General features: G+C 38.5%; 1 protein-coding gene across 5 annotated transcripts in view; it reads right to left on the reverse strand.

Moving 5' to 3' along the window:
• The window catches only part of ADAMTSL3 (ADAMTS like 3), a 567,766-nt gene that overhangs the window by 149,650 nt on the left and 390,982 nt on the right, over positions 1 to 27,134 (reverse strand). For all 5 annotated transcript variants that reach the window (XM_069098697.1, XM_069098694.1, XM_069098696.1 and 2 more), the window contains exons 13-15: positions 22,816 to 23,020; positions 20,785 to 20,932; positions 15,150 to 15,237 (exon numbers count right to left, since the gene is read on the reverse strand). In XM_069098697.1, the coding sequence (XP_068954798.1) occupies positions 15,150 to 15,237; positions 20,785 to 20,932; positions 22,816 to 23,020 (441 nt within the window). The remainder of the gene's footprint in view (positions 1 to 15,149; positions 15,238 to 20,784; positions 20,933 to 22,815; positions 23,021 to 27,134) is intronic.

The following is a 27,134-nucleotide window of genomic DNA, read 5'->3' on the forward strand; positions in this document are numbered from 1 at the left end:
GAGACTTGACACATGTCTCCCAGGAATTTGGATTCTATAACTTCAGCATGTTTTTATTTGCTCTTTTCACTATATCCTTTGCTATTCCCAAAAAAGGGCAGCAGCACACAGTAATAGGAGGCAAGCAATGAAAAGAACATCGGTGTGGGAAGAAGACTCTTGCAATAGTTCTCCAGTTGCTGGCTCACGGAATACCATTTAGAGCACAACGATACAAGATATTTTATTGTTTCCTTAAAGCATTAGAATCCACAGAATACTTGAATCCTTTAGTCCTCTGATCAATTCCAATGTCCCAAATGGCTTTACAGGAATGGAAAATTGACCTTGAAACAGAGCTTAAGTCCAAGGATGAAAAAATACAAAAAACCCAGAATTGATGTTGTTCCTTTTTCTTAAAATTAAATGCACTTTCCAGGCCTAATTTATTTGGTTTCTTCACTAGAGAAAATCTTCTTGAGTTCCAGTGAATCACTGACATAGAGTGTTAAGAAGGGATAGGGGAACCTAAGGCTGATCCTAAAAATGAGAGAGAGCAGGGCATTCACCTAGAGGTCAATGAACTCTTCCAAATCACCAGGGGACATTTAAATTATATCTTCACAAGCCACCTATACCATCCTAATATCTAAGTCTAATGGGCTCTGTTTATGGGACCTCTTCTTTCTTGACCCCTTAGAAACCATTTGATATTCCCTCCTACCAGTTAACAATCCTCCCTTGGCTTCAGTGACCCTGCACTCTCTGAATTATTTTCCTATTTCTCTAAATGCTTCTTCTTTGTCTCTACTACAGGCCTTCCCTCTTCTTAAATACTTTACAATTTAATATATATTTCACATATATCCTTATAGGATCACAGATTTAGAGCTGGAAGGTATATCAAAAGTCTACTAATTCAAACATTCCATTTTACAAGTGAGAAAACTAAGCTTGCCTCCTCTTTTCAACTATTGCCTACGGCTCTGTTCTCAGCCTTTTCTTTTCTCTTTCTCTTGGTAACCTCATTCCCTTGCATGGACCACCTACGTGTAAATGACTCCCAAATCTTGTCTGTAGCCCTAGCCTCTTCTGAGCTCCAAACCCATATACCCATCTGCCTCCAGTATCTCTCCATGTGGGTATCAGTATCATTACCTGAAACACAACACATCTGAAAGTGAGCGTATTATCTTTCCCCATGTGCTCCTCTTTCTAATTTCACAGTTTCTATCAGTGTCACTATTATCCGCTTAACCTCCTACGTTCCGAATTTTAAGATTACCCTGGACAGTTCCCTCATCTTCACCTTTCATATCTACTTCTCCAATCTCATCTATTCTAATCCTGAAATATCTCTTGTGTTGATCATCTTCTCTGTTCTTATGGACATTTTTGCAATAGCTTAGCAAGTCTTCCCATTTCTACTCTTTCTCCACTCCAATCCAGCCTTCATACCAATGCTAGATTAATCTTCCTCATCTACCAATCTGGTCATTTCACTTTTCTATTCTCATCTTCAACACTTCTTTCTTGCCCAATAAGTAAATTTCAAACTTTCTGCCTAGTGTTCAAGGCCCTTGACAATTTAACTGGATCATGGACTCATAGACTTAGAGATGGAAGAGAACATAGAAGCCATATATTTTAGCCTCCTCATCTTACAGACAAGTAAACTGAGTCACAAAGAGATGATTTGCTTAGGATCACACTAATAGTAAGTTTTGGAGTTACAATTTTAATCCAGGTCTTACTGATTCCAGGTCTAGCACTTTAACTGCTACATGATACATACCACTCTATCCAACCTCATCTAATATTATTCCTCTGATCTAACCAAACTGGACTTTCCCCCAAACACAGTCTGTGATTTTGTGTCTCTGTGCTTTTGCTTCTACTGCTTTCTATATCTAAACTATCTACCCTGTCTCTTTTCACAGGCTGAATTCCTACTCATTCTTTAAAATCTAACTCAAATACTTCTTCCATAAAGTCTACCTTTATGCCTCCTGCCAGTAACTCCATTTCTCCTTGGACTTCGCATAATACTTTTTTTCTGTACCAGTCCAATATACTTCTTCTGAAACAATGTGCTACATATTTTTCTCGTTTTGTATCTACCTATTCACTCAAGTGTAAGTTCTATGAAAGCACAGTTTCATCTAAACTTTCTATCTCTCCCACTGCCTCCCACAGTGCTTTGCACAAAAGTTTTTTTTTTTTTAATAAATGGTTGTTGAACCTAATAAAAGATATCTACTGAGTAACGCAGCTGGTTACTTAATATCTGTTAAGAGGACCCAAATCAATTCGAAAAACATTTCCTGAGTGCTTACTATGAGTTCAGTACTACGCTAGACTCTGGGACTACAAAGGCAAAAACTCAATGATCCCTGCTCTCAAGGGGTTTACATGCTACTGGAGGGATAAGGTGAGTAGAGTGAGGATACAACGCATACATAAGTAAATAAAAACAATATAATTTTAAAAAGAAAAATACTAGTAACTGAAGAATCAGGAAAGGTTGCATGTAGGGAGATGGTACCTCAGCTTTGCTTTGGAGGAATTCTATAAGCCAGAAGTGAGGAGGGCATTCCAAAAATTTATACAAAAGCATGAAGGTGGGAGATGGAATATGATGTACAGGGAGCAGCTATTTGGCTACTTTAACTGGAACAGAGTCTGCATGAAATGGAAAAGTATGAAGTAATACTTGGAAAGGTGGGCAGAAGACTTTTATGCCAGGCTAAGTTTTATATTTTATCCTTTGGTTAAGGAGGAAGCCATTGAAGATGTCTAAGTAGGAGTGATGGGGTCCGATTTGTGTCTTAAGAATATCAATTTGTCAACTGTGCAAAGGATAGGTCAGAAAGGAAAGCAACTAGAGACAGGGAGGTCAATTAGAAGGTTACTTTGTAGTACAGGTGAGATATGGTGAGTTTAACTATAGCAGAGGCTGCATGAGTATAGAGAAGAGATGTAAGAGATGTGGATACTGGAATTACAAGATTTAGCAACTGACTGGATATGGAGTTTGAGGAAAAGAGACAAGGCGAAGGCTGCAGAACTAGTTGACTGGAAAGATGCCATCAGTTAAAATGATGAAGTTTGGAGGAAGGACAGATCTGGGGAGAAATATGAGTTTTAGATATGTGGAGATTAATATACTTACAAGACTTGTAGGCTGAGATGTCGAAAAGGCAAAATAGGGGACCAGAGTTCAAAAGAATTTGCATGGATATACAAATGTGGGAATGAACTTTATAGCAATGATAACTGAACTCATTGGTAGCAAACAAAACAGTAGAGAAACTAAGAGGGCTCAAGATAGGCCTCTCCCAAAGTATTTCACATTTATGATATGAAAGAGTATAGTGTGTATATGTGGCAGTCTCCAAAGAAAATTATATTATCCTTTTTATGGGCAGAATCCATAAAAAAGTCTTCCTTTCCATTCCCACTGCCACCCCCACCCCTCTAACTCAGGCCCTTACCACCTCTCACCTCAGTCTCATTATGCTCAATTCAGTGATCTTACCACCTCATCATATATTTCCTCTTTCCTTTCCTGTTCATGAGAACTGGCATCAGAGAAAGACAAAGATATTTTGGTGATGGATGTAAAATTTAAAAATAAGCTAGGGAAGGAATTTAGTGGGAAGCTCTAGCCATACCCAGGAAAACAGGAACTAGGAAGGATTTACATCCCAGTCTAATGGATAAGAAACAGAGGAAAAAGAGAAGAGTCATGAGCTAGGCAGAAAAAAATCAAGGCAATATAATCTGCTCTGAATTAATGAAGGTTCCTAAAACTTATATCCTGATTATAAAAATCAGAATTTGAGAGCACTTTACTCCCACTATTCTTTATAAACTCCACTCAAACTGTTTTTTTTGTGTGTGTGTTTTGGTTTTTTTTTTTTTTTTTTTGCTTTTTGGAGGGGAGAAGGTAGAGCAGTTGCGGTTAAGTGACTTGCCCAAGGTCACACAGCTAGTAAGTGTTAAGCGTGTGAGGCCGGATTTGAAGTCAGGTCCTCCTGACTCCAAGGGCTGGTGATCTATTCACTGCGCCACCTAGCTGCCCTTCAAACTGATTTTCTTAAGGTGTCTCTAGCACGCCTTCCACTTTCCCAACTTGGCACTTTTAACCTAATCATTCTGTCACTGGAAAGACCTCTTACCTCATTTCTACCTCTCTAAATCTGTAATACTAAATTAAAAATTAAAAAAAGACTTGAAAAGCAGGCTCAAGTAGCTAATGGGCATATTCTTCATAAGTACAAGGAACAATGGTTATAACTATTAAATGGTGTTTTAGCATATGTTGGATTTCTGGTTTCTAAGCTATTTTTCTGCCTTATTCAGCTCAAGCTGCTCCCTACTGGAATGCTTAGTTGAGTTTCTATCCATCTCAACTCCAGTGATATCCTTCTAATGCCATCAAAGTCTCCTTCTCTGGTAACAGTCACAGCCCTCCAGTCACATATCCATAGTCTTTTATTTTGTACCTTTCTGATGTAACTTATCAGGTCATTCTGAATATTAGGAATATTTGTATTCATGTCTTATCACTTTGTTAGACTCTATGCTCCTTAAACACAGGGACAATCTAAATTCCATAATTCCCGAATGTCTAGTAGAGTGCTCCATACATACTATGAAAGAAGGTCCTTAATATTTGGTCTTGTTCAATGATGAATAGTTATGAAGATAGACCATACCAGAATGTCAAATATTGTTATAAAACAATCTTATAATGAAGGAAAAATCTAAGTTTGACCCACTGATGCCAATGCTAGGGGTATCCCTCAAGGAGGTAAAAAACAAAAGTTCTTTGACATACCAAAATACACATGGAAATATATTTTGTGGCAGCAAAGGACTGGAAACAATGTAGATGTCCATTCACTGGGAAATGGTTAAGCTAATTGTGGTACAAGAATGTAATGGAATATAGCATAAGAAATACTGAATAGAGAATCATAGAAAGACTTATATGAACTGAGGATGAGTGAAGTAATGAGTACCAGGAAAACAATGTACACAATGACAATATAAATGGAAACAAACAAACAAAAATCTATGATGACCAAGTCTGGCTCAAGAGAAAAGATGAAAAAAATACTTTCTTATTTACGTGAGTGGGTGACTATGAGTATGGAATATTATACACACTAGTAGAGTTAGTGGAAGTGCTGATTGGCTTTGTTGAGCTTTTAAAAAAAATTATTTATTACAAGTATATTCAGTAATGAAGGCTAACTAAAAGTATATCAATAAAATTTCTTAAAAGGAAAAATAAAGAAAGACTAAGTGTAAAGTAAAGAGAAGCTGGGATCCAAGAGGTTAGATGGGGTTAGTAATGAAGAGGCCATGGTGACTAGGTGACTGCTAGAGTCAGCTGACAGGTGAGGCTGTTATCACTTCTGAAGGCTGAGGACTAAAAACCATAGAAAACTCAAGAGAGAGGTGAGGAATAGAGTTTAAATAAGGGTCAAGTAAAGCAGAATCTAGCAGTCAGCCCATTCTCAGGAAGCCAACAGGTTGGGTCAGAGGAAGGATAAGAATGCCAAAGTGGAGAACTGAGGTATGAAACAGGAAGTCAAGATGAACATAGGTCATAAATGAATATGGACCAGGATGGAACAGAGAGGCTCAGAATCCTGCCTAGGAATCCTATGAAACAACTAACTCTCATGGTGGGCTGTGTGAATGGGAGATGGATTTTTGATGGCCCCAAAGAGGTCTCTCGGCCTCCTCAACTCTGGCACTAAAAGAAGCCCACCAGGGCCAGGCTCTCATGTGGGTTCTGAAAAGACCACCAGCTTTGCATTTTACCAATAGGAAACAGCACAGAACTGCAGTAAAATCAGAAATGGATGCATTAAATGGAATAGGGAAGACTAATCCAAGAGTTAGCGGAGCATTAGAATCAGTCAGTGTTAGTCAGGGTCAGGAGACTGTTTCGAACTCTGGCTCTGACTTTTATTATCTGTGTATTCATGGGTAACTTACTTAATATCTCTGAAACTCAGTTTCTTCCTCTGTAAAATAAGTGAGATTACTTTTCCACTACCTCTCTGACAATATTTTCAGGAAGAAAGACCTTTGTAAACTGTAAAATGCAAAACAGGACATAATTTTTCATTGTTATATGGTTCTTGAGAAAACTGGTCAGAAACATCCTGGTTACAAATCCCTGAAATATCATACTTCAACTTGGTTTTAACAAATTAAATATCCATAAATGGAAAAGGCTTAAGTGTCAGCTAGAGAAAACATACCAAGCATTCTAAATTCATATAATTTCTTTGGTCCTTTGATGAAAACAAAACGGAAAAGGTAAGGAGAAAGGGGAACATGGCAGTGGTGATGTAGAACCTTGCTGAAGTATTGAGAATCCCAGAGAAATTCAGACGGCTCCAGGGAGGAACTTTTAAAATGATGATGCGTATCAACTGTCATCACATTCCACAACTGAAAACTCAAAAGGCCAAACCTACATTTTTCTTGGCTTAGCTTGACAAGCTGTAATTTTTTATTTTCCTAATAAAAAAAAATGTCTTTTGAACATTCACCCTCTATGTAAATTCAGAACCCCAGCCACGGTAGACCACAGAGGCTGAAATATTTATCTTCCACAAACTGGTTTGGCATGCCTGTGTTTAGGGGTTTTGAAACAGAACTATACTTATTCCCTTATTCATTATCAACTAACACGCAGCTCCGAGCCACAGAAGACAGTTGTAATAAAAGGATGAGCTAGAAGCTGAGATATGTTGTGGTTTTGTTTGGAAAACTAGGAAATGAATAAAGTCAAACGCTGTGGCAGCCTACCAAGGAAACTGTAAACCCCACACTACCCAGAAGTGGGCCAGAGACTGTTAGGCAACATGAATTACAAAAGGAAAATCAAATATATGCCAGGATAAAAGAGAGTCTATGTTTGTGGGCAAGGAACAGTTTCCTCCTATACAAGGCTGATCAAACTCTGAGCGCCCATCCCCTTACTCAAAGATGAAGATGATAAAGATAAAAGATAGTATGTGTATGTATGCATGTATATGTGTATACATGTATATATGTGTGCATTTTCTCATACACACATACACATGCATGTATATGTATATGTTGAGGCAGGTAGTGCAGTGAATAGACAAGCTGTAATTTTTTATTTTCCTAATAAAAAATGTCTTTTGAACATTCACCCTCTATGTTGAGCCTGGAGTCAAGAGGACCTGAATTCAAATTGGCCTCAGATACTTACTCACTCCGTAACACTAGTCAAAAGTCACTTAACCCTGTCTGCCTCAGTTTCCTCATCTATAAAATGAGCTGGAGAAGGAAATGGCAAACCACTCCAGTATTTTTGCCAAGAAAACCCCAAACAGGTTCACAGAGAGTTGGACATGACTAATCAACTAAAATAACAACATATATTCATATATGCATATAATAAGTATATTATATAACTTCAAAGTTTACAAAGTACTTTGCACATATCTCATTTTAATCTCATAACAATCCTATGAGGTAAGTGCTATTATTATCCTCTTTGAAGAGATGAGGAAACAGACCCATCAAGCAAATTGATTTACCTAGAGTCAAAAAGTTAGTCAGTTTTCGGCTTCCTGATTCCAAGTTCAGCACTCTATCCACCATGCCATCCAGCTGCCTCAGACAGAGGAGTATAGTCTTTTCCTTCTTATGACTAGAGGTAGCAGAGTCATTAGATTTGAGAGATGAGAAGGTCTCAGAGTCCATCTAGTCCAACTGCCTTCTTTCACAGATGAAGGAACTGAGGTTTGGAAAGGTCAAGTGGTTTGACCAAAGTCACATAGATAAGCAATTGCAGAAGAGTTATTTCAACCCAGATTAGCCCTAGCCAGTGCTTTTACCATTATATTACATGGCTTTCTAGCAAAGATGCTGAATTCTTAAAGAACCAAAGAAAATGGCTGTTCTGCTTGCTTATATGCATAAGAGGAGAAGGAAAAAAGGCAACAAAGTTTAGGTGGTTTTCAACAGAAAAATCTCAGGAGGTACAGTAGTACCTGAGGGCACAGAAACCTCAACCAGACCTGAATTTTATTACTTATGTATTCTTCAGAGTGGGAAAGAACCTGAGAGCTTGAGGTCTTCAAGATCAACTCTTTAATTTTTCAGATGCACAGACTGAGGCCAGGGAGCAGAGAATGATTTACCTATAAATGGAGTAGGGCTGGGTCTACTCTAGAATCTAGGTTCTGATACAATTTGGGGATTTTTTTTTACTACATAACAATTAAAAGAAATCAGTTCTGTAAAAGTGCTCGGGCTCTTCTAAGGAGTCATAGAAAAGTTTATGGAGTCAACCTGGTACAGGGAGAACCCCGAACTTGGGAGTCAGAAGACCTACCTTTGATTACCACCAAAGCACAGTGCTTTGTACATAGTAAGGGCTAAATACATGCTTTGCTCATCCATTCCTTCATTCAGTCAATCCTACTACCACCATTTACCCACCATGAGAGAGTGGCCAAGTCACTTACCCCCTAAAGGGTTCCTTCTCTATAAAATGAGAAGAGAAATATCTTGGCAGAGTGGGCAAATGATAAACCTTTCAATCAGAAAGATTTGGGTTCTAATCCTACACTGGTTACATAATAAATGAGCTACCCAAGGTTAAATGCCTGTTGACTGACCCTGGGCAAGTCACTAAATCTCTCCATCAGTCAGTCCTCCAATTACAGGCTGAGGAAGTTTTCACTCAAGGGGCTTGGTCTACTAATGAGCCACAGGTACAGATACTGCACTCCTCAACTAAAATTAGTACTCAGATTACAGACTTCATAGAATCAAATGAGTTATATATGTGAAAGTTCTTTTAGAAATTTAAGTTATTCTCTGCAGTAGCAAAGAACTGGAAACAAAACTGATGCCATCAATTGGGAAATGTATAAATGAATTGTGGTACATGAATGTAATGGATGAATATGATAAAATAGATAAGCATCAGAAGATACAATCAGATACAAAGTGAAGTAGGCAGAATCAGGAAAGCAATGCCTGCACTGATTGTCAATCAAGTAAATTCCATTAACCAATATGTATTTAATTAAGTGCCTACTATGAGCTAATCACCATGTGAGGCACTGGCTACGCAGATAAGAAAAAAAAATGAAACCACCTATGACTTCAAGGATTATAAAAACGTAAATGCCAAGCCTAACAAAAAATTGAAACTGAATGCTGTGAAAATTTTATGATTGAACTTTGCCATAAAGAATAGATATGATAAAGTACCTCCCCCTGTTTCTTTGCAGAGTTAGGGGACTAAAACTATGGAATATTGCATGCTATGTCAGACCTTTTTAACACATTTGTTAGTTTTTCTGAATAGATTTTTTTCCTCTTTTTATTCTTTATTCTAAGAGATGGTTCTGTCAGTGGGAAGAATATACTGGGAAAGATGGGTGACATAAAAACAAAAATATATCCATTAAATTAAAATTCTATACAAATTTAAGAGCTATTAAGGAATTACTTTAAGTCACACAAAGATTTTACTAACTGTGAAATTACTAAGTAATTTGGACTTTCCTTGAATAGGGTAATATTCATTTTCTTGCCTTAAGGATGTGAAAGTGGGCTATATTTTTGTTTGTTGTTTTTTTTTTAACTAAAAGGTGAGGGAGAGTAGCACAAAAGGATGGCATGAATGCCAGCTAGAGATGTGCCATTTCACAGATGGGCATGGTCTGTCTGGGCAACACCTGCTCTTTCTACACTGACATCTATCAGTCTAGTACTTTAGGCTATTTCTTACAAGAGGGATGACATTCAGATGTACTCATCAGTCTGGCAGCTGTCTGAAGAACTACATAACATTTGAGGGGGAGGAGGTCTCTTGTATAAGTCAAGAGAGGTGTTATGATTTATTAATCTTTACCCACTAATACAGGAAGACTTATCTTCCTGGGTTCAAATCTTGCCTCAGGCACTCAAAATCTGTGTGACCTTGGACAAATCACTTAACACTACTTGCCTCAGTTTCCTCATTTGTAAAATGAGCTGGAAAAGGAAATGGCAAAACCACTCCAGCACCTCTGCCAAGAAAACTCTAAATATAGTCACAGAGTTGGACACGACTGAAATGACTCAACAACTAATGCTTTTATGTCTAAACCCAGGATAGTGAACGGGAAAAAAAAACATCATACCCCAAGGAAAGGCCCGGGAAAAGGGCCCTTTAAGGGTAAATAACACTCAGAGAACTTTCTCACTTCAAAATGCAAATGTTTAATATATTTGGAGAAAATAATAATAAAAGGAAAGATGTGGGAAGCGGGAGCTGTTTGCAACATAAAACTAATGAGGAACTTCCAAGAACAAGAGTAATGGGTGTCATCAATAAATTGGAAGGGAGGATGGGCTTGTCACAGGGCAAGGGCGAAGGCACAGGGAGATTGCCAGAATGCTCTGCTGATCAAAAGAAATTGAGAAGGGCCTCCAGCATACTGGAGGAATCCCTGTAGCCAATTAAAGGAGTGGACAAGAGTTATACACGATGGGCAAGCCAAATCATTGAGATCCCAGATTCTCTTGAATATCTGAGTATCCAATTATGGAATTCTAAGAGTCAGAAGGAATTTGAGAGGTAATCTCTTACAACCTCCCATAAATCAGGAGTAATACTTCAGCACTTTCAATGCAGTAGACCTTTCAATGTGATGAAACATCTTGTTCCACAGCTGAACAGCAACAGATGTTGTTAGAAAGTTTTTTCTTTTATTGTTCTGAAATCTCTTTTCTCAGAAGTCTTGATCATAGGGGCGGCTAGGTGGCACAGTGAGTAAGAGCACCAGTCCCAGAGTCGGGAGGACCTGGGATTGGTTCTGGCCTCAGATACTTAACACCCACACAAAAAAAAACTGGCTGTGTAACTTTGGGCACTTAACCCCAATTGCTTTAAAAAAAAAAGAAGTCTTGATCACATGTCTTAATGTGGCCCTCATGAGCAAAAATCCCTCTCATACTTGAAAGTTCTTCAAAACATGTTTAATTTGGGAAAAATGTGGTAACCTTAAAGACAGAGAAAAGTCCACTTATCAAAGTTAGAAGAACAGCTCATCTTCTCTGACAGAATCCAGATTAAAAATAATATTGACAGATAGTAGTAAATATCTAATAGCTGCCCCTATAAATCCTTTATAGAAACTGTGGGCAGAAATTAGTAAAAATGAAAGTGAATAGCAACAAGTATAAGTTTTGTATTTAGGATTTTTAAAAAATCAATTACATAAATGCAAGATCGAAGAAACCTAGCTATGCAGCAGATCATATGAAAAAAGACAGGAATTTTAGCTGACAACAAGCTAAATGCAAGCTGTCAGGGTGGTGTGACTGTTAAAAAAAAAGCTAATCCAATTTTAGGCTACATGAATAGTACCGTGTTTCCCCGATAATAAGACCTATCCTGAAAATAAGCCCTCCCCTTACTGTTTAAGATTCCTCTAAAATAAGCCCTCCCCCGAAAATAAGCCCTATTGAGATTGCTACTGTAGTGAAGGTGATCCCCTGCGCTACACGCTACATTACGGTACCCTCTGTATGCACCGTCCCCCCTCCCCCCCAGGTGAAATGCACGCCGCGCTCCGAGCTGCATCCAATCAGAGCTGCAGCAGTGAGCACGTCATCCTGTTCTTCCCCAGTGATATGCTTGCTGGCGCCATTGAGAGCAGTGCCGGGGAGGAGAGCTGAGGCAGGACAACATAAAAACCCGGTATGTAAGCAGGAGTGAGGGGGCATGATGGAGGATAAAAAGGGCATGATGGAGGAAAAAAGAAGAACTCAGGGGGCATGATGGAGTGAAAAGAAGGACTGATGGTCATAATTTTATTATTCTGTCTGTTTTGACCCCCAGACATGAGTACAAAAAGGAAGAGCTATACTGTTGAGTATAAGAAAGCAATTGTAGAGGAGTCACATGGCAAGAATCTTGCAGTTTTCTGTAAAGAAAAACTTTTGGATCTTCGAATGGTCAGAAAATGGAGAGCAGATTATAATAACCTCAATCAACAGGTGGATGAGGGAAAAGGGAAAAAGCGAAAAAGCGCAGGTCTGGATCAGGTTGGCAGCCCTTATATCCTGACTTGGAGATCCTCATTGGTGAATGGATTGCTGACAGGAGAGCAAAGGCCTTGGTTGTGCGCAGGGCTGATATTCAAGCATTTGCCCTTTCAATGGCACCAGAGTTTGAAATGGTCTCAGAAGGATTCAAAGCATCACAACACTGGTTGGATGGTTTCCTTCAACGGTATGAACTGTCCCTAAGAAGATCAACAACACTGTTTAAGCTGGAAGATGCTGAAGTTATCAAACGTGCACTTGCATTCAAGTCCTTTATTGATAGGATCGACATTTCCAAGTACCAAACCTGCAATATGATTGCTATGGATGAAACTACAGTGTTTATGGGACAAGGATCTCAAACAACAATTCATCACAGGGGTGCAACGTCAATCTACATTCCCACCACTGGCTATGAAAGTGCACGGGTCACCTGTGTTTTGGCAATTCGTTTGGATGGAAAGAAAGCCACACCTCTAATCATCAGTAAAGGCAAGAAAGATAAGAATGAACGTGTATCTGGCATTTACGTTCTTGAAACCGAAAAAGCCTGGTGTACACAAGCCGTTATAAGAAAGTGGGTTGATTTAATGCTGCCACTTGTTATGCGAGGTAACCAAAGAGGTCTGATAGTCTGGGATTCAGCCAGCACTCACCGCGCTAAAGAAATGAAGAACTTCCTTGCAGAGAGAAGAATAGATCAAGTAATGATTCTTGCAGGAATGACTGCCTATCTCCAGACCCTTGATATTGCAATAAAGAAGCCATTCAAGGACCATTTGCGCATGGAAGTCAATGACTAAATTGAAAATAGAATGGAAAGAAATCAGCGTGGAAACTCTGTGAAGCCCTGTCTGCAAGAAGTCGTGACTTGGGTGAAGAAGTCATGGGATAAAATTACTGACAGCTGTGTCGCCAAGGCACTACAAGCAGGTTACCTGGACAAGACATATTCATTTAAAGAGAGCTATATTGCTGGACATGACAAATTGGGTCCACTTCTTCTGAAGGAAATGGAGGCGCAAGACATCCAGGACGGAATTCAGGGTATGGACACTTATGACGATGTTGTTGAAGAAGATGACATGATCATTATTGAATAAAGTACATTTTTTTGTTCACATTTACCTGTTTATTAAAATTGCTGTCAATGTTCATTAAAATAAGCCCTCCCTTGAAAATAAGCCCTCTGGTGTTTTTCTTTAAAAAAAAAAATTAATAAGACAGTGTCTTATTATCGGGGAAACACGGGGATATGAATGTCTAGATACCTGAAGTAGTGATCCCACTGTATTTTGTATTGATGAGTCCACATCCAAAGAGCTATGTCCAATTTATCCATTTAAAATGGTTCCTGGGTAAACCATATTCACATCATTTAAAGAGGGGCATGAGAACAGTTGGGAATTTCCTAGTGCTTTCAACGATCCCAAGAAACTCCTTGAAATTTTTAAAAACACTAAGATACTCCTGGCAGTGCCACATCATTAAACATCACAATTTCCAAAGAAAAAAATTATGGATGAACCAAAAGGGAATGAAATGGCATCTGGAGGATAAAGCTGGCTATAATATTGCCAATGATAACAGGAGCACGAGAAAAGGCAAAGAGGCTTGATAATAAGAAAAATTTGCTAAAAATCAGAGTTATCCAAAAGTAGGATGGGCTGATTGGAAAGTGAGGGTGGGTCTGGAGCTGTGTTTTCATTGGTACAGAGTATTCCTGGTGAGGAACCTCCTACTGATCAACTGATCAATATTTATTAGGCACCTACTATGTGCCAGGCAGTGTGTTAAGAGCTGGGGATACAAAAGGAGGCAATGTAAATTGGCAATGATGCTATCGATTACAGTCTGAGAGAGTTGGTTAATCACTGAATACTTTGTATGCATAACCCATAAGAAATTAAAAGTTAATCTAGTGAATGGGTCACCCAATATAATATTATATTCCTATCAAGGAGGGCTGTCCATAACCCAAGATCTCTTCCTTTTCGTGAAAAGACATCAGAAAAGGATTCTTGTAAAAGTAGATAATTTTTTAAAACCTTAAATAAAAGTGGTCCTAACAACATCCACTAAGAGACTTCATCATTCATATTCCTCCACAAAGTAGCGATTTATCCCAACCCTTTGTTTCTTGTTTCTAAACTAATTTTCTGCCATGAAAAAATATCCCTCCCTCTCCAATTCCTTGGTGACTCATTTTTTTTCCCTTTTAAATAGACTTGTGTGTAAACTTTTAAAAATCTACATGATTTACATATTTTTTTAGGTGGAAAGAAGACTAGGTTTCCTCCTCTTGCTAAGGCTGGAAGTTCAGTAGCCTCTTAAGGGCTCAGTTTCACTGCTGATTGGCACAGAAACTATGAGAAATGGTCCACTTGCCTCTCCTTAGGGATGCTGGTGGTCTGCTGCTTCTGGGGGCTCACCATATTGGTGTTGGATGTGGTAGAGACACCTAATTGGCTTTAGTTCTTGCTATAGTTCAGTATTCCTGAGCTCAAACATTGTACTATCCTTAGCCACCCCAACAGCAGTGATTACAGATGCATGTCACCATGTCTGGACATAATTTCAGATTTTTCCACTGTTTATGTGCCTACACATAAATTACTCAAAATATTCAGGTTCAAATTATTTCGATTTTTTAAATATCTGAATTATATTGACTATATGATGATCAGCCATGACTTTAGTTTAAAACAAAAGAACTGGCCATGGTATGATCAATATATTTAAGAAGCAGTTGGATTGCCTGTGGCCAGGGATTGCGTGATAATCTACAAGGTGAACCAAGTTTAAACCATAATTTGACATTTGGTCTGCCCTAGGATAAACAAACACCCTCTTCTGTGCTCTCTTAGACAGATGATACCCAAACCAGCATCCTGAGGAGTTGTAAAAAGAGAAGAGCTGACAACAGCTGTGATATCTATTGAGGCTGAAAAGTTCAGATCACTCTTGCAAAAGATTCCCAAATGAGAAAAAAAAAAACTGATAGAGGCCTATTGAAGGGCTTGGTTCCCTTTGCGGCTCATAAAAGATGATGAACTCACGTTGGTTCTTCAGATGCTGCTGTTCTGGTTTCTTCCAGTTCCTGGGCTTGTTTAAACCATGGTAATTTGGCTTCCACTGGATTTTTTTCTAGGATAGGAACAATGTTTGGTTATTGTTAATTCATTAAGGATTCATATTAAATATACACAAGTTTTCTATTAATTTTTTCACCAGAAAAGGTTAAGTGGTGTAGACTCAAGTGGTTTCACTTAAACACAGCTCATCAAGTGGTTTCTGGAGTAAAAATTAGCTCAAATTCTATTCAGTTGTATTTTTTTTAAACAACAAATTAGCAAAACAGGGAGGAAAAATCTCTGGCCAGTGTTTAGATACACTCCCTAAATTACCATAAAATGTCTTCTAAAATGTGATATCAGCTCTTGGTATTGTTTCCAACATTTGCATTTTCAGTTAGTTATTCAGGATCATTTCTCCACTAAAATCTGATGGGGCATTCACTGTGGTGTATGGAAGACTCTGAATCCTCAAAGGCTATGCCAGAAGATTGTATGCTTTGGCAAGTCCCACCAAGCTGGAAGAGCTTTGAATATGGGCTCAGCAACGGACTTTGTGTCTGTCATCCAAGGACCAGTTTAGCTAAGTTAGAAAGCAAAAGCTCATTTTCCTCACTAGAAGGTTGACTCCTGGATTATGATTTAAAAAAAACAATAGTAATTTACAAAGACCATCTTCTTAGACAGAGGTGTTATACTTATAGCCACAGTAAACAGCCTGCAAAACTCCCAAGTTCAGGGAACCAAATTAAAATGCAACTGGGAAATGTTTAACAAAAAAATAAGTAAAATATAATAAAACATAGATAATGTTAATTTGTGGTTTTCTAAGTCAATATGTGGCCTGTAGAGATCCATTTCTATTTGAGTTTGACACTGCTGTAATCTTACACAGAAAGGATTTGTGTTCTTGTGTCACTGGTACCACAGAAAGATTATTGTCTCTGAGATCAAAGGATATGGGTTCAAATTATATTTCTGATGCTATGTGTGTGACTCTAGGTAAATTATTTAACCTCTCAGTGTCCTAGGCAACTGTCTTAGACCCTAAACTGCAAAGAAGGTGCTGACTTTCATTTACAGAGGGAGTTTCCTATGTCAATGAGATCATAGGTCCAGTCCCTATATGGCCCATAATCAGCAGGACATATCACATGGAGGGTGGGGAAGTAGAAGAGGGGGGCTTTTGGGGATAAAAAGAAAGTAAGGAACTGTTAGACATAGGCTTGAATAATGGCATTTCACTTTTTTACAATGTCCCTGACAGCTGATGTCCCATCAGCCCTCTGTAGGTGAGGTGCGCTCGAAGAAGATATTCCTCCCAGGGATACATGAGTGAGCAATTATCTTCTAGGTTCCTGCACCTTTGCAGTCTCTCCTCTATTCTATCTCTGAGGATTCTTTGACTCTTGCTGGCATATCAGTTCACACTCTTGGTCTAATCTTCTTGGCTTGACACATAAGTATTCCCCAGCTGATGCTATGGACTGAATCCAGCAAAAGCTTCTCACTCAGATTTGGTAATGCTCCGCTCTGTTCCCTTCTTGGTACTTATCACTGGACCATTTCCTTTATTAGTGAACTTCCTGGCAAGATCAGTATTTGGAGAAGGCTTGCCCCACACTAACCATCTAGTCTAGCTGAGCTGTCTCTCACACATACAGACACACAGCACTTACAGTAGGTGCTTAATAAATGCTACTTGACTGACTGATTGCTTCACATACACACATATCAGCTTTCTTGTCTATAAATAAGGGATCCCAACCTACTTTACATGACTATTGTGAAAGGATTCAAAAAATTAATAGTGAAAGCCGTGGAAATATAAACTATCATATCAAACATAGGGAAGAAATATGTTAAAATACATTCTTTGCAACCTTTCTTACACAGAGAATGAAAAGAAGCAATATCATATGAGGAACAGTCATTAAGAATCAAGCAAGTTGCCTTGAAAAGAAAAAAAGAAACACATCTAACTAGAGTTCTATAAACATTTTAAGGAAAGAAATGTGCATCAGGAAATAGGTCCTGTTCCATGCTGCTCCAGAGAGTAGAAGTAGGTTTTTAGTACTTAGAGTAATAATTAGGAAGGATCAGTGATTCTGAGCTTGAAAGGCCTTCAAATTCATCTGAGCCAACACGCTCATTTTACAGATTACAAAACTGAGACCTAGTATAGAACTGAGCACATAGTAGGCACCTAATAAATGCATGTTGATTGAATTAATGCACTTCACCCAGCACCTTACAGACTTCCTGGCTTCCTTCAAAGCAAGGTCTTTCCTCATGTGTCACCTTCCCTCCTCCCCTCATTAGAATATAAGTTCCTTGGGGGGCAGTTACTGTCTTCTTTACATCCCCAGCACTGAGCACAGTTCCTGGTATATAGCAGATATTTCATATGTCTTTTTTAACTATTAACTATCCTTCCAATTGCTCTCTTCCATTTGATATTATTATTATTATTTTATATTGTCTTGCATTTACTTATTTGTACACATGCATTCTGCCCCTCACTCCCACTACAGCTACTGGTAGAATGCAAGCTTCTTGAGGGCAGGATCTTGAGTCAAGCTTCTCGACATTCTTGTCATCACAGGTCAGCATTTAGCATAGGATTTTACTCAGAGAAGATGTTCAATGAATGATTGTTGATTTAAATTAAATTGAAAGGCAAAGTATTTAAGTGATGACCATATGACCTGTCAGGGAAGACTGCACAATAAATTAATGTATTTGGACTGAATGGCCACTAAGATCCCATTCAACATTAAGTTTATAAAAATTTGTTTAACTGTTACAAATATCACAACTGTCTTAAAGGAAGGAGTTCTGTCATATGCTTCATTTTTGTCCTCTACGGGATACATACTACAGAATCAGAGAATACAAAATCAATGAATTAATATATGAAAATATACTTCTCTTATTAAAATGAACTCAGTTTTCCTAAATGAGTAAATCACATATATGTATATTTCAAGACTGCATCTCAGTTGACATTGCTATTTTTTTAAATTTTAGATTCTCTAATACAAAAATTGATAAATACTGATGAATTCTCACTGAGTGATAAAATCAAAATCTAATCCAGGAATGCGGAACCTGTGGCCTCAAGGCCACATAATGACCCTTTGACTCAGAAGCCACATTTGAGGACCTAGAGAGCCATGTGTGGCCTTGAGGCTGCAGGTTCCCCACCTCTGATTAATCCAAACTAGTCTAACATGCATTTATAGAGCACTTACTCTGGGTAAGTGTAATGGAAATGCAAATTTAAAGATCTTTCCTGCCCTTAGGCCCTTTGATAGGCTTAAGAGACTCTGAGAACCTTCCTTGATTTGAAAATATACTCTGCCTCCTAATAGGCTGAATGTAGTCACATGGAGCCTGTGGCAGGAGGCTTGGTTTTCAGGAATGCCCACACATTGATGCTGTGTGATTGGGTAGTGGGTTAAGAGGGTGGTTACATTCTCTGACCCAGGAGAAGGCTATATAATCCCTGACATGAGGCTTTGCTTTGGGGCTCACTTTGAGAAGTGTTCTGTGATTTGATCAGATGAGACTCTGGGAAGCCATTGCTGAGAGCCCCCTGGCTTTGAAAAACCCAGATGTTGATTTGGTATGGATGTAATGGTTGGACAGTTTGGAAACCTGTCTACTTGATCTATTTCTCTGTCTTGATAATTCAGTCTGTATACTCTGAAGTTTGGGGTGCTGACCTTTTTCCCCTGAACTAGGTAAACGATATATGTTTGACTGATTAAAGTAAGCTTGTTAACCTATTTTGAGTTGCTTTCCTTTAACAAAGCAGATCTAAGAACCTGTGTTGGCAGCCACCCTGGGGACACTGGGGTGCTTGCTGCTACAGTAAGGCACTCTGCTTAGTACTGAGGATATAAAGACAAAATAAAAAGCAGGTCCTATCCACAAGTTTATGTTATTCTGGGGGACACAATATGTAAGCTTGTAAATCTATCCATGATTAAGTGAGGAGGTAGAACACTAACAATTTGGGGCATCATGAAAGGCTTACTATAGGAGGCAGACCATGAGCTGAGCCTTGACAGAGGTTAGCAATTCCAAGGGGCTAAGGTTAGGATGTTGTTATGGGAATGTGAATTTAAGATCTTCCCTGCCCCTAGGCCCTTTGATAGGCTTAAGTGCACCTGGAACCTGTGGTGGGAGGCTTGGTTTTCAGGAATGCCCACACTTTGGTGCTCTGTGATTGGGCCAAGTGGGTCAAGAGAGTTGTGACATTCTCTGAGCCAGGAGAAGGCTATATAAACCCTGATGTGAGGCTTTGTTTGGGAGCTCACTTTGAGGAAAGTTGTGTGATTTGATCAGATGAGACTCTAGGCAGCTGTTGAGCTTTGGAAAACCCAGATGTTGGTGCTTCTCTCTCTGGTAACTGACTAGGTATGGATGTAATGGTCAGACAGTTGGAGGCCTGTCTGCTGATGTTTCTCTGTCTGCTTGTAACTTCCGCTTGTAACCTTTGTTTGTATTCTCTAAAGTTCGGAGTGCTGATCTTTTCCCCTTGAACTAGGTAAATGACATATGTTTGAATAAAGCAAGATTACTAACCCATTTTGAGTTGCTTTCCTTTAGAAAAGCAGATCTAAGAACGTGTGTTGGCAGCTATCCTGAGGATGTTAGAGTGCTTGCTGCTACAGATGTAGTGCATTCCAGATATGCAGGAAGGCATGGAGGTCAGGGATACAATGTTATGTTCAAGGAAGAACAAACTCATAAGTTTGGCTAGAATTTTGTATGTGAAGAACAACAGCCTGAAAATATAAGTTGGAGCTAATAGAACAGGATTTTAAATGCCAAGCTGAGGAGCATATATCATGTGCTAGAGGCAAGAGGAATGATTAAAAGTTCCTGGGCAAGAGAATCATATCGTCAGACTTGTGTTTTAGGAAGAACATTCTGGTACCTGTGAAAGATAGATCAGAGGGAGGAGAGACTAGAGGCCAGGAGCCCAGGGAACACTTAGTCTTAAGCTAGCATGGCAGCTATGCCAGCAGAGAGAAAGGAATAGTCATTCAGCAAACTGTGGAGCATGAATATGTAAGAGAGAGCAATTGCATAAATATGGGAGAAGAAAGTGTCCAGGGTGATTGGGAGATTGTGAACTTAGCTAAGTGAGTAGAAGGGCAACATCAGGGCAACATCAACAGAAGTAGGTGATCTAGGAAAAAGAGAGCATTTTCAGGGAAAGTTGTTGAATTCTATTTTGGCATATGGATTGTGAGATGTCTGTGAAATATCCATTTGTAGATGTCAAATAAACATTTGGTGATATAGAACTGGAGCTCAAGAGAGAGATCTGGGGTGGATACAGAAATCTGAGAGTCATCTACATAAGAGATTTATAACTGAACTCCTAGGAATTTAAGAGATCAACAAGAGAGAGGATATAGAGAAAAAATGGAAGAAGGTCCAGGACAGAATCTTGAGAAACATCTGTGCAAAGGAGGCAAGGCATGGGTGATTATCCAGCAAAGGGTAGACTGGAAGAAAACCAGGAACATATTCATACAGGACTTAATAAGTTTAGAGAATTACAAGCAAAAAGTAAAAGAAAAAAGAAAAGAAAACAAGTTACCTTTTGGTTTATAACACGGGACTGGGATGATACATTCCTCTTTGATGTGTAACTTGAGTTGTGGATTGCAGCCCCCAACATGCTGCCCATTATGGTTGATACAAAGGACAACTCGGTATCTTAACCCTCGACCACAAGTCACTGTGCACTTCCAGAAAGAAGTTTACAAAAAGATTACAAAAAAATTAATTTGTAACTTATGAGAGAGAATTAATATCCTTTTAGAACATCCCTAGCAATGATGAATCTTTGTCTTTTGAAAGAGGATATGATTTTTTTTTTTTTGGAAATAGTCAAAATTCAGTCAAGGATAACTCTGACAAATAGGTCAGTAATCATTGGCTATTACAATTTGGGATCAAAAACAAAGTATGTCAATGAAGTAATAAGAGTGGCTTTCTTATAAATTGATTCTGAAGGTAATTCTCAAGAGGAGTTTAAAAATATTTGGAGTAAGAAATCCCCCATTAAAACAATTAACTACAAACATATTCATGCACATCCTCTAAGGTGTCTACTTTGAAGGACAACTGTCACATGATTATGTAAGTTCTGATTATTTTAAAATGAATTTTAGAGTCATACCTTACATGTAGTAATCCTTGAGAATAATAACTAACATCATTGATCATTTACTAAAAAATAGCAAATGAAGATATCTTATAAAGAATTATGATGGTCAATACTTCTTTTGGTAAAAAAAAAAAGTCTGCCTGGATCAGACTTAACCACTTATATATATGATATGCATTATCTCATTCAAGAAGACACTAAAATCTTTAGTAAATTAATATAGCAATTCACTATACAAATACCTAATATGACAAAATGAGATATAGGACTTACATTCCATTATGTATTATACTGTCAAAAATTAAATACAAAATTATTTAAGAATTGTGAAAGTAAGACTAAAGCCTAAGGGACTTTAAAAAAAAAAATAACGTTCTTCAATTTCTGTTAATCCTAGTAGAGCTTCAACTTTCCATGGACTCTCCAAAGATTCTGCCAGTGAATATATTAAATTAATTTTGAAGAGGGATTTAATTAATTAAGCTATTTTGTTGACTCATGAGGTCATTTAGGATCCAAACTTCTCATTTCATACAAAAGGAGAGTGAGGCTGTCTCTCAGAGAGAGATGTGTTCAAAGTTACAAAACAGAAAATGGAAGAATTGGAATTTGAACCCAAATCCCCTGACTCTAAATAAAGCATCCTGTGACTGCACTATCTATATTAGATTCATTCTTTTCTGTTTATTCCCACTTCCTACACCATTGTTTGGGCTTTGAAGACCTCACACCTGAAATACTGCAATAATGCATCTTGTTGGGGCGGCCAGGTAGCACAGCGAGTAAGAGCACTGGCTCCAGTGTTGAGAAGACCTGGAGATCGAATCCCAGGCTCAGACACTTAGCACCCACCCAGAAACACCTGGCCGTGTAACCTTGAGCAAGTTACTTAACCCCAATTGCTAAAAAAAAATAATGCATCTTGTACAGTGGTATTGGATTTATCTGATAGGAATATTACTTCTATATCTTTGCTCCAATAATGGAAAATATGTCACCTTCCTGATGAATATTAAAATATCTACAGTCTGGTTCCATCTTACCTGTCCAGTTTTATTGTTTATTAGTTCATAGTCCATACTTCTCCTCTCACCAATTTATGCTCTTTATCCCCAAAATGTCAGACTTGTTCCCACAATCATACTTCTGTTTATTCTATATCTCCTGCCAATAATCCTCACCTATTTAAATCTTCCCCAGGTGCCAAGGCACAGTCCTTGTTTCTTCATGCTTAAACTCTGGTCATTCCTAAATCCTACATAACACTTAGCGTCTGTACCACCCACATTTAGCACTCAACAGTATTTTGGATTTCAGTGTGTTTCTTTTTTTAATTTTTTGACTCTTCAAGACTTTGTAAGCAGTGGGCCATGGCTTGATGCTACTTTCCTATTCCTCTTATTATGGAGCCAAAAAACCCTGGATATTGGGAGGAAAAGAAATCCCATACAATCTTACCTGAGACCACTCCATGGCAATCCACTTAGGACAATCAAAGAGGTTGCAAGTTTGCATCACCTTGGGCTTGGGGGCATACATGCATTTCCATTCTTCTACTTGCAATATTTCTCCATGCATGGACTCCTCTACACAAACAAAGCTCCGCCTCTGGATCCCTCCACCACAAGACACGGAGCATGCTGTCCAAGGATTATGTTCCCAGCTCGGGAGCAAAAACAATGTAAAAAGAAGACGTTACTTTTTTTTTTTTAAACATCTCAAGGGTGTAGTTTCATACATGAAGCCATCAAGACTAGTATTAAGGATCAGAGAAACATATTCCAAGTGGGCCCTTCACTTATTCTCAAGCACATGATGAAATGGAAAGATACATAAATCAGCTTGCTGAAGCCTCTTAAGCCAACTTAGAATGATCACGAGACTGATACAACTTGTTTGAAAACATATTCTGTTTTTTAAGTAATAGAATATTCTTAAGACCCCAGGTGCATTTCCTGTAAGTGCTGCCTAAAACATTCTTATAACTCCAAGCACGTCCATAGTTAAATTAAAATTCTAGGTACAAGAATTATCTACCCACAAAAAAGTGCATCAAGTTTTTCTATACGTTCTTTATTCAACATTTTTGTAGGAAAAATAGAAGATTTAATGAATTTTATAGCTCAAGGCATAGAAAACTTCACTGAGTTTCCTGGGACACTAAGAAGCTAAATGACTTGACCAGGGTCAAAGAGTCAGAATGTGCCAGAGGCAGGACTTTTCCTCTCCCTAAGGGTTTCTGTCTATCTACTATTATATGTTGCTTTTCATAAATTCATGTGTATATAATATATATACATAAATACAAACAAACACACATCTTATATATCTATATCTACATATTCGCATGTGTAGGTATATCTACTTCTTAAACATTTCTTCCTTTCCCTTTTTCTTGAAACTCTTGCTCAATTAGTCCAGGAAAATATTTCTCCCTCCATCCCCCTTTACTGAATCTATTTGTTGTGCTGTTGTTTTTGTTCAATCATTTCAGTCATGTCCAACTCTTTATGACTTCATTTGAGATTTTCTTGGCAAAGATACTGGAGTGATTTGCCATTTCCTTCTCCAGTTCATTTTTACAGATGAGGAAACTGAGGTCAACAGGGTTAAGTGACTTGTCCAGGGTCATAAAACTAGTAAATGTCTGAGACCAGATTTGAATTCAGGTCCTCCTGACTTCAGGACCAGAGCTCTATCCACTGTACCACTTAGATGCCTGTTTGCATCTATAAACCCACCCTCCCATCATTGCCAATAAGTACAATAGCATTAACAACACACTAGCAACAATATTCATGAAAATGACATCACTACTAATGAAAATGAAAAAAACTGAAAAGTCTTTATGGAACAACTACTATATTTGAAGTAGTGTCCTAGTCATTCTCAGGAGACTCAAGAAATTATTCTTTCATATTTACACCAATACATACACCCAGTTCTCATTTACTTTATTTATTTTGCTTTGAAACAGAAACTATGTTGTAAGCAGAGGTCTATTATAGGCTAGCTCTTCAACTGTAGAAGGGACCTTAGCAAGCACTAAGCCCAGCCCTTTTATTGTATGGATGAGTAAAGTGAGGCCCAGAAGGTAGTGACTTGTCCATGATTAGTGGCACAACTGAGATATGAGCCTGAGGCCCCCCCCCCCCCAATTTCATGAAGATCCATCTAGTGCTCTAAGGGGAACGCACATTGATTCCTCTATCACAAAGCAATCACCTCATGACTCTTAGTTGTATAGTTTCAGTCTCAAAAGGAGATCACAAATTCAATTTCAAACAATCCCTGAGATGTGTTAGGATTTCATCTATAATGGAAATCTGGCTCTGGGAGAGCATACTTTCTTGGAAAAGAACAAAATAGGTTAAAGGGAAGAGGCAGAGAGGCAGAAAAGCATCATGTATTAAAACTGTGACCTGTCTTTTGGGCCCACCTACCCACAAGGCAAGGTCCTACTGAATGGGTAGTGTTCTTAAGATTCCTTGAGCTCTGGTGGCTTTGAACTTGGTCTAAGAAAAATTACCCAGAGTGCTCTATCTCTCCTTGCTAGGTGGTATGAAGATACTGTAAGCCATGGAGAGTTGAACCTAAGAGGGAATGATTGAGGGACAATCAGGAGATGACTGGAATGTTGAAAGGTTACCTGACTACATTGCTTCTTCAAACTTAAGATCTGGGGCACTCTGGGTAGGCTCTCCCAGGGCAAAATTTAAGCCATCAGAATCTTGGAAAAAAACGAGTAATTGCCTGGCCAGAAAAAGGTAGTTTCTTAGCTTCCCTCCCTACTCCATGGCCATGCCTTTGAAGGAGGGGATGAAAGAATAGAAGAAGGTATGTGAGGAAATTCAAGAGCCCAAGGGATAAGTATGCTAGATTGAGCTTGAGAGAAAAGATATGCAAAGGAAAAGAGAAGTAACATTGTCACAACAGTATAGGCAACTAGGTAGCACAGTGGATAGAGTGACTCTGGGAAAGTCACTTCACTTCTCAGTCTCAGGAGTTAATACTAGCACCTACCTAACAGGGTTATATTGTGAGGATCCAGTGAGATAACTCGTGTAAAGCACTTTGCAAACCTTCATCAACTATTCAGGTAAAATAATAGTTCAGGAAACAGACCACAACCTGACACAGAGATATAAGTGACAAGATAATGCAAGTATCTGGACTCAGGCCACACAGTTCTTCTGCCAAAGTGGAGTACCTAGTCTTACACAAATGCAAATTTTAACCTTTAAAAGGTGAAGAAGAGGGGCAGCTAGGTGGTGTAATAAATAGAGCACCAGCCCTGGAGTCAGGAGGACCTGAGTTCAAATCTAGCCTCAAACACTTAACACACACACACACACACACACACACACACACAAAACTAGTCATGTGACCTTGGGCAAGTCACTTAACCCCAATTGCCCTATTTTACCCTTCCAAAACAAAAGCAAAAAACAAAACAAAATGAAAAAAAAGGTGAAGAAGGTAGGAGGGAATTACTATCCTCTGTCAGATTCTCATCCTGAAGGAAGAACTGGTTGCTGGCATAAAAATAATGGGAACTTTATGCGAATGGAATTTCTGTCCTAGAATTTATAACTAAGGGGATGGAAAGGGAAAGAGAATAAGTATTTTGTTGTTGCTGTTGTTCAGTCGTTTTTCAATTGTGTCAGACTCCTCATGACCCCTTTTGGGGTTTTTGTGGCAAAGATGCGGAAGTGATTTTCCATTTCTTTCTCCAACTCATTTTACAGAGGAGGAATTTCAAGAGACAAACAGGGTTAAGTGACTTGCCCAGGGTCACACAGCTAGTAAGTATGTGAGGCCAGATTTGAACTCAGGAAGATGAGTCTCCCTGACTTTCAGCCTGGTACTCTATCCACCGTACCACCTAACTGTCTAATAAGCACTTATTATGTGTCAGCCTCTGCTGAGGATTTTTACAAATATTACTTCATCTGATCCTCACAATCACACTGAGAAGTAGGTGCTATTATTATCGCCATTTTATAGTTGAGGAAACTGAGGCAGACAGAAATTAAGTGGCTTGGCCAGGGTCAATGATGGTGCTACAGATGATGCTGCATCTGAACTCAGATCTTCCTGATTCCACATCCCATGCTTTATCCACTGTGCTACTTCATGGCCTTAAGAAGGAAAGAAAAGCCAGGTATAATCTGATAATGTACCCTAGGTTTTGGGAGAGCAGATTTCCAAGACTTGGGAGAAAAGATAAATTAGATCCTATGCTTAAAAATTCTAATGGAGAAGTTGGCCTATAAAAGATGGGAGCTCTCAAAAATATAATTCTGAAGACACAAAAAAGAAACAATTCCAAGAAAAAAATGAAAGTAGGAGCTACTGAAAAGGGAACAATGTGAATGCACAAGGAACTCTTCTACCAACTCAAATTTTAAAAAGATGTGCAAAAGATGAAAGCAGTGCAGAACACTGCTTAGTCAGGCATGACTCAAAAATGACTGAACAACAAGAAGAAAGATTGAATTCAAAAGTGAAGCCTGGTGTTAGGAATGCTAAAACATAAGATGAGCTGAGGACATGAGGATTTTTGAGTTAATGTCTTGGCTTCCCTTAATACTAGAACACGATTATTTCTTTCTCAAACCTTACTTCGTATTTTATTTGTACTTAGCACATATAGACTTTTAGTATTCTATTTGAAATTAGATTCATATGTGTCACATCCCCCATTAGTCTGTAAGTTTAATAAGGGCTGAGTTCATGTCTTAATCTTTGAATATCTTCTGGCATCTCACACAGTA

This window comes from Petaurus breviceps, unplaced genomic scaffold (genome assembly GCF_028583685.1).
Source record: "Petaurus breviceps papuanus isolate PSGF00001 unplaced genomic scaffold, PetGlider_PUasm1.0 37, whole genome shotgun sequence".
NCBI lineage: Eukaryota > Metazoa > Chordata > Mammalia > Diprotodontia > Petauridae > Petaurus > Petaurus breviceps.